A 9079-nucleotide genomic window follows, 5' to 3' on the forward strand; every position below is an offset into this window, starting at 1 on the left:
CTTGGAAAAAATATGCATAAATATGAGAGACAAGTGGATTGGGGTCTTATATTTAGGACCAAAATAAAAGTCAAATAGGGTCTTATATTAAGGACCGGAGGTAGTATATCAAAATTTTTACTCTATATTTAAATGGAGCTAGACAAGTGAGCTAGACAAAACCAAAGAATACCATCTTGAACAAAAGCAAAAAGAAGATGACATAGTTAGCTCATTAAAAGCACACTAAGGATCAATCCAAAGTGCTAAGATATTTCAGACTTCCCACGAGACTGTGCATCAAAGTGATTTCACAATTAAAACTTGAGGAAAAAAATACTATCTCCAGTTCTAATTATAAGATTTTGTTTGTAGTCTATAAATGAGGTTTTATAATTAAGACTGGAGATAATAAGTAGGCAATACAGAATTAGTCCCCAGTGGTTGCGAAGTTGAAACCTTTAAAACAAACTTAACATTGATACTTTTAAATAAACTTACTGGTAAGCAAAAAAATTCAATTCAAAAAGACAGAAGAAGACATATTAAAATCCAAAATAGCTAAATAGTATCAAGAAAAAATCATTGATATTTTTAGCAGTTAAGAAAAGCCTATTAGTGAAATGCAATCAAATATTCTTATAATTGATGATAGTGATGATAGTATTTGTCTACTTTTTTTTTTTTTTTTAGTGAAAGCATTTGTCTATTTTTAATGAAACTTTTGGATGTTAATGTTACTTACTTGTTATGTCTAATGGATGTTTTATATTTTTTGTATATTGATGAATATTTATATATGATGATATTTTGTATTTGTGACTTAGTTTTATTCATATTTATGTCTTTTACTAGTAATTTTATTATTTTGTTTTCATTTTTTGTGATAAAACATGTAAGAAATATAAAAAATAAATTTTTTTTAAACAGATCGAAAGCTTGTGGGCCAGCCTTGAGCTCGTCTTCTTAAGGACCGGACCTAGCAAATTGGGGTATTTTTAAAATTTTCGCTTTGTAAGACCGGTCCTTGTAAGTCCGCCAGCCCTGTAGGGCCGGGCTAGCTTGTTTTCCCAGCTTTAGTATACAGTGAGAAAGGAGTCAAAGTTCAGCTTGCGCCTTTCTTCCTTGTCCTACATCTTTTTCTTTTTTTTGAACTTTTACAAAGTGTCCATATTCAAAGTTAGACTTCAAATTCAAATTTAATTCCAGTCACGTAGCAAGATAGGATCAATATTCTAAATCCATCTTTATAATGCAAACTAAAATCTTGCTCACAGGTTTATTTTTTTTTAGATAACACATTTCAAATGTGGAGGGGCGTCACTTGGAGTAGGTATGCAGCATCATGTAGCAGATGGATGTTCAGGTCTGCGCTTCATCAATACATGGTCAGACATAGCTCGTGGCCATGATCTTACCCTTCGGCCCTTCATCGACCGGACCCTTCTTCGAGCTCAGGACCCTCCTCGGCCGGTTTTCGATCACATCGAATACAAACCCCCTCCGGCCATGATCACTCCCTCCTCCTTGCCACCATCACCCACAAAACCAGGGGCAGACCCAGCACCGCCAGCTGCAGTGTCTATTTTCAAAATGACTCGTGACCCCCTGAACCTTCTGAAATCCAAGTCCAAAGAAAATGGCAACACAATCAATTATAGCTCCTATGAGATGTTGGCTGGCCATGTGTGGAAAAACGTGTGCAAGGCACGTGGCTTACCCCATGATCAAGAAACCAAACTGTACATTGCTACTGATGGAAGGTCTAGATTGAAGCCAGGGCTGCCAGAAGGTTACTTTGGAAATGTGATATTCACAGCCACACCAATGGCTATTGCTGGTGATCTCATGTCAAAGCCAACTTGGTATGCTGCGAGCAAAATTCATAATGCTTTGGTGAGAATGGACAATGAGTATCTGAGGTCGGCTTTGGACTACCTAGAGCTTCAACCTGATCTTAAAGCTCTTGTTCGTGGGGCTCATACTTTCAAGTGTCCAAATCTTGGGATCACTAGTTGGGTTAGGCTGCCAATACATGATGCTGATTTTGGGTGGGGGAGGCCTATTTTCATGGGACCAGGTGGGATTGCGTACGAGGGACTGTCTTTTATAATACCAAGTTCATCAAATGATGGTAGCTTGTCTGTTGCCATTGCTCTCCAGCCTGACCACATGAAAGTGTTTCAGGAATTGTTATATGACATATAATTCTTTTTCTTCCTTTTTTTTGGACACTTCATGAACCTTATACATAATTTAGACCCGTGAACGATTCAGTAAAGTGTAATAATCTGTAACCTCTCTTAAGTTTATTTCGTTCTGACATGACTGCTCAGTATTTATAATTTCTGAGATGCTTCAATTCACAAGTTCCTCATAGTATACAATGTGTCGACTGTTTTTGGCTGCTGTGTTGTTAATGAATGTTCACCTCCGGATTTCAATTTTTCTATAGCTACCTCAACTCGTTTATTGACTAGTTTTTCTCTTTGGCTCTTTCCAGGAACATGTGTATTAAATCACAGGAAAACTGTTGTACTTTATAATTAGAATGATTCAACAGCGAGGTTGCTGGGAACTCTGTGTTGTGCTTCTTCAAGAGTACATGATAGGCAGAGATAAGAAGTCCAAGCACCTACCATACCGAAAGATTACAACTTCCATAAGAAAATTCTGGTAATTTTAAAAAGGGGAATCAAATTGCTAGGTGACAAACAAAGATGCCCGTTTAGGATCATGAAAAGAAAGACGCAAACAATAGGAGCAATAAACCCAAAAAAAAAAAAAATCACCATATGACTACAAGATTTCTTCCTTTAGAACACACCCCAAAGGATTAGTGAAGAGGAAAAAGAATATCAAAGCAAAGCTTGCAACAGAAAGAGTTAAACTTGAGCCCCAAAAAAACGTTGCTCGTAATGATGAAGTTGCAGAGTTGCGAGTGGGAGGACGACGATTAATATTTTCACCACCAGAACCAGAAGGTGATCCCCTTCCTCCCTTTCCATGTGCTTTTCGTAGAGTATCAGATATCTCAATTTTCTTTCCCTCAACTTTTTCGCCCAGCCTGTTCTTCTCCTTCATGCTTCCATACGATAATCCCTCTATCATTGAAACAGTGAAACAAACAACAGATTCAGGAAACAAACAATATAGGATTGCAAGTGGTTGAAGAGGCAGAACAAATGTTACCCAGAAATTCCTGCGTCTGCACATAGGTGTGGTTTAAAGCTCTGCTTTCCGAAGCGGAAAATGTCTGGAAATCTGAAGTTGAAATGGCTCGAGCAAATGAAACGAAAAGAAACAGCACAAGAATTGTTGACCCCATCTTAGGTTTTGACGAGGAAATTAGGGTGCTTTGCCTGTGCATAAATAGGTCCCCTGTTTTACTTTGAACGAAGTAGAAAGGTTGGCTCAACTCCTCAAGTGACAGTGACTTGCACCTGATTGATTCTTTGGTGTTTCTGTGGCCCAACACAATTTGAGATGAGAATCAAAGGGCTACGTTGATCACTCTTTCAAAGTATCATTTAATATTTTTAAATTAATTTTTAGTTCATCAAATATTTAAAGTATTTTCTTTTAATACTACCTCATATTTTAAAGTAATTTTTAGTATACTTAATACTTTAAAGTATTTTTCACTTTAGAATTAAATTTGCACGAGAATTTATTTTATAATATTAGATGTTATTAAAAAATACTGTAAGGTGCTAAATATAAAAATACCCAAATTAATGGGTTTATATATGCCAAGACATTAATTTTTTTAAACAAAAATTAGTAGCGTAATAATGTTAGTTTTTTATTTTCCAGGGTAGAAGAAATTAATTTAGTGATGTAATAGTGCAAGTCTTTTTTTTTTTTTGAGCCATTTTAAGTACTTCCTTGATGAGGGGGAATAAGAAATGGGGACAAGTAAGGAGGAAAGTAGCTATTTGGAAGGGACTTTCACAGACCATTGGATTCTTTTGGAAAGAAGCTAGCGGTATTGTGATTAGAAATGGATGGCAACCAGTAACAGTTTCCCACGCAGTAAAGAAAGACAGTGATTGGCACATGGAATAAAGTTGTCACTGTGTAGAAAAATAAAAGGAATTTTCTTTTTGATTTTCCCTTCTTTTCTTTCCTGGAACGTACAAAAGAATCCTCTGCTGCATGGTTCAGGATAAAACTGATGCTCCTACAACTTGACACACAATTTGCAGTCAGCATATGACCCCTTTGGTGCTTGTAGTATTTTACAAAATTTAAGATAATCAAGGGATTATTGTTAAATTCTCCAATACAGGAATGCAATTTTTTTTATTAGGCACAACTATTTTTCTTATTGAAGACCTGTTTAAAGTACCGTCAAACATGATGTGTTATATTTGGAGTGTTATATTGGAAGCTATGGCATGCGTGTGATACACTCATTTTCAACAAGGAGCGAACCCAAAGCTATCAGCTAGCCAATGCGACTATTTCTTTTTCCCACCATGTCACCAAGGCAAAGACTTTTTCGTAACCATTTGCATCAGCTTTGTTGTTTCTAGCTGCTTGATTGTAGTTAGCTCCTTTTACTTTGTTCTGTAATCCGTTCCTCTGTACTTGTAGTGCTTATACATATTCTTGATTAATGAATTACCTTTCTAATAAAAAAATATCATCGAGTATTAAATGTGGACAAATTTCCTAACAGAAAAATCAAATATTGATTCGTCATATTGTAATGAACTAACTCTTTTTATTAGACTAAGTTATTATACATTGTTGAATAAAATTTTTGTTAAAAATCAATAATTAAATTATATATATTATTAAATTGAATTATAAAATCTCTTAACTTTTGCCAAGCGGGATTGAGTTGATTGATAAAAGTCTATACTTCTTGAAGCATCTACAAAAGGGGACATCATGGTTAAGCCGACAGAAAGTCATCATGTGGTGTTGTTATCTAATAAGCTTTATTGTAACCCTAATCCAACAGGATATAGAACTCCATTTGGGTGTTGTCATGTTCAATAGAAGGGAAGAGATGGGGGAGGGGGGAATGTTTAGTAGAAGAAATGGACGGCAGAAGGTAATTTGATTTGAGGAGAAGAGATGCGAGCGAAGAGATTTTTTTAATGTGCTTGTTTTGGTTTACGGTTGCCATAGATAGCGTGCTATTAGGATATTACTTCTAGTCTTTTGATACTACCTTCGGTTCTAATTATAAAAACCAATTGACTAATTTGAGGAAATTAAAGAAAGAAGTTAAGTTAGTTATTTATAATAAATAAGTGTTGTCTTTCCTAAAATATCATTACTAATCAAGTATGTTAGCTAAAACTATAATTATGAGAAGGACTATCTTGGAAAAAATTGAGTAAATATGAGAGATAAAATGGATTGGGGTCTTATATTTAGGATCAACATGAAAGTCAAACGTGATCTTATATTAAGGATCGGAGGTAGTAGTATATAACTAATTTAAAATTTAATTTAGTTTTAAATATAAAATTTTAATTTATTTTGTCTCTCATATTTGTCTATATAGTCCTTGTAGTAGCTACACATATTAAGTGTTTTATCAAATCATAGTTCTAACTAATGTACATGATTAGCAAAGGCATTTTAGTGGAGACAACACATGTTTGTTATAAATAACTAACTTAATTAATTTTCTTAATCTACTCAAATTAGTTAAAATAGCTGTTATACTACCTCCGGTGCTTAATATAAGAGCTAGTTTGACTTTTAATTTGATCCTAAATATAAGACTTTAGTTTACTTTATCTCTAATATTTTTTCATTTTGCCCTCAAATAATCCTTATAGTAGTTGCATATATGTTAAGGAGTTACTATCGATTTGTAATTCAAATACACATGATTAATAAGATCATTTTAGAGAAGACAACATCTATTTACTACAAATGACTAACTTAACTAACTTCTTTAATCTCTTTAAATTAGTCAGTTAGGTTTTATTATGTATATTATGTTAAAGGAAGTCTTATCAAATTGAAGTCATTATGCTAGAAACACAGTTACAACATATACCTAAGGCTCTTGAAACTCAAAAGAAGTACAAGCCTAGACAAAAAAAAAAAAAAGTGCAGGGAGGGAAAAAAAGGTAATAGAGAGATGATACTATAATAGAAAAAGTCCCATATTTACACTACAAAATAGGTCTTATATTATTTATATTACAAAGTAGGTCTTATATTTGAGACCAGAGGAGTATTAAAAAAATTCCTATCAAATTGGTTTAAGTCATTGTGGTAGAAAGACAACTCCAAGATCTATTTAAATCTAAAAAGCTTAACATATCCCAGCTCAGCCACTATAACATGCGGACAATTGTGCCTAGAAAAAAATATTTATTTTTAAATTCTGTTAAAATAATCACTGATGGGCTCAAAGAAAGTTTATGTATTTATGTGTGGTGCCTGATGATGAATATTTCTCTAGATTATGTAATTATACCTTCTGTCCTATTGCACTCTAACTTATCTTCTCATCAGAAATCATTTTATTTTAATATTTGTTTAGGAAAAAAAACTACCAGCTCTTTATCGAATTTAATAAACTGGAACCAAATAAGTTAATTTGGCCCAAACGTCCATCTAATTTATTTTTATGATAAGATATGGTGCTGCTTGCCGCCCGCAGGTTTGGGCCCTTGAAGGGATTCTAAATTCAAATGCTCTTGAGATGCAAACTAAAATCTTATTTTTCAACCACCTTGATCTTATTTTTCAGTTGTATTCAATACTCTAATCTTATTTATGGTGCATCAGGTACTCTAATATTATTTTTAGTGCATTCAACACCCTTATATTATTATTTTAGTTTACATCCATAACCCTAATCTTATTTATAATTTAGAGTGTTAGATGCTTTATTTAAAAAAATAAAATCAATGTATTAGATGCACCATAAATAAAATCATGATGCTAGATGCATTTAGAAAATACAATCAGGGTATTAGATGCACCTATAAAATAATGTTACAGTGTCAAATATTGTTATATTCTTTTTTATATTTTAATTTGCATCCAACACCCTAATTTTATTTATAGTTTAAGGTGTTAGATACTTTATTTAAAAAAATAACATCAGTGTATTAGATGCACTATAAATAAAATCATGGTACTAGATTTATTTAGAAAATAAAATTAGAATATTAGATACATCTATAATGTTAGGGTGTTAGATACAGTTTTATTCTTTTTTATTTGTCCATGGTAGAACGTGTCTTTGTTTTGTAACTTGTATGTCCTAAAAAGGTCAATGGGATGGCTTCTGGCTCTGGGGACCCTTCATCATGCACAGTATACAGTGAGAAAGGAGTCCAAGTTCAGCTTGCGCCCTCCTTCCTTGTCCGAGTCCGACATTTTTTTTTTTAACTTTTACACACTGTCCATATTCAAAGTTAGACTTCAAATTCAAATTTAATTCCAGTCACGTAGCAAGATAGGATCAATATTCTAAATCCATCTTTATAATGCAAACTAAAATCTTGCTCACATGTTTATTTTTTTTTAGATAACATATTTCAAATGTGGAGGGGCGTCACTTGGAGTAGGTATGCAGCATCATGTAGCAGATGGATGTTCAGGTCTGCGCTTCGTCAATACATGGTCAGACATAGCTCGTGGCCATGATCTTACACTTCGTCCCTTCATCGACCGGACCCTTCTTCGAGCTCAGGACCCTCCTCGGCCGGTTTTCGATCACATCGAATACAAACCCCCTCCGGCCATGATCACTCCCTCCTCCTTGCCACCATCACCCACAAAACCAGGCGCAGACCCAGCACCGCCAGCTGCAGTGTCTATTTTCAAAATGACTCGTGGCCACCTGAACCTTCTGAAATCCAAGTCCAAAGAAAATGGCAACACAATCAATTATAGCTCCTATGAGATGTTGGCTGGCCATGTGTGGAAAAACGTGTGCAAGGCACGTGGCTTACCCCATGATCAAGAAACCAAACTGCACATTGCTACTGATGGAAGGTCTAGATTGAAGCCAGAGCTACCAGAAGGTTACTTTGGAAATGTGATATTCACAGCCACACCAATGGCTATTGCTGGTGATCTCATGTCAAAGCCTACTTGGTATGCTGCGAGCAAAATTCACAATGCTTTGGTGAGAATGGACAATGAGTATCTGAGGTCGGCTTTGGACTATCTAGAGCTTCAACCTGATCTTAAAGCTCTTGTTCGTGGGCTCATACTTTCAAGTGACCAAATCTTGGGATTACCAGTTGGGTTAGGCTGCCAATACATGATGCTGATTTTGGGTGGGGAAGGCCTATTTTCATGGGACCTGGTGGCATTGCGTACGAGGGACTGTCTTTTATAATACCAAGTTCATCAAATGATGGTAGCTTGTCTGTCGCCATTGCTCTCCAGCCTGACCACATGAAAGTGTTTCAGGAATTGTTATATCACATTTAATTCCTTTTCTTCTTTTTTCTCCCTTGGATACTTAATGAACCTTATGCATAATTTAGACTTTGTGAACAATTCATTAGTGTAATAATCTGTACACTCTCTTAAGTTTGTTTCATTCTGACAAGACTGTTGAATATTTATCTGAGACAGTTCAAATTCGCAGGTTCCTTATAGTATACGATGTGTCGACTGTGTTTGGCTGATATGTTGTTAAATGAATGTTCGTTTCATGATTTCAATTTTTATATACCTGCATCAACTCGTTTGTTGACTAGTTTTCCTTCTTCTTGTTTTTTTTTCTCCCAGGAACTTGTGTGTCAAACTAGAGGAAAACTGGCGTACTTTAGAATGATTTAACAGTCAGGTTGCTGGGAACTCTGTCTCGTGCTTCTCCAGGAGAACATGATAGGCAGAAATGAGAGGTTCAAGCACCTATTCATATATGAAAGATTACAACTTCCACAAGAAAATTCTGGAAATTTTAAAGAGGGGAATCAAATTGCCAAGTGACAAACAAAGATGCTCCCGGAGGATCATAAAAAGAAAAACGCAAACAATAGAAGCAATAAACAAACAAAATCACCCTATGACAGAAGAAAGATTTCTTCCTTAGAAACACCCCCAAACAGTTAGCAGAAGAGGAAAACGAAGATCAAAGCGAAGCTTGCTACAG

General features: G+C 34.9%; 1 protein-coding gene and 1 pseudogene across 1 annotated transcript; both read left to right on the top strand.

Moving 5' to 3' along the window:
- The first annotated feature begins 1494 nt into the window (after window positions 1-1494).
- Window positions 1495-2400, top strand: LOC114738538 (shikimate O-hydroxycinnamoyltransferase-like). The gene has a single exon (XM_028926607.1). The coding sequence runs from the start codon at window positions 1573-1575 to the stop codon at window positions 2185-2187; it is 615 nt and encodes a 204-aa protein (XP_028782440.1). The 5' UTR covers window positions 1495-1572; the 3' UTR covers window positions 2188-2400.
- A 4845-nt stretch (window positions 2401-7245) lies between these two features.
- Window positions 7246-8582, top strand: LOC114738534 (shikimate O-hydroxycinnamoyltransferase-like; annotated as a pseudogene).
- The last annotated feature ends 497 nt before the right edge of the window (window positions 8583-9079 follow it).

The sequence above is a fragment of the Neltuma alba genome, unplaced genomic scaffold (assembly GCF_004799145.2).
Source record: "Neltuma alba isolate B1F8T4 unplaced genomic scaffold, ASM479914v2 tig00013612_pilon, whole genome shotgun sequence".
NCBI lineage: Eukaryota > Viridiplantae > Streptophyta > Magnoliopsida > Fabales > Fabaceae > Neltuma > Neltuma alba.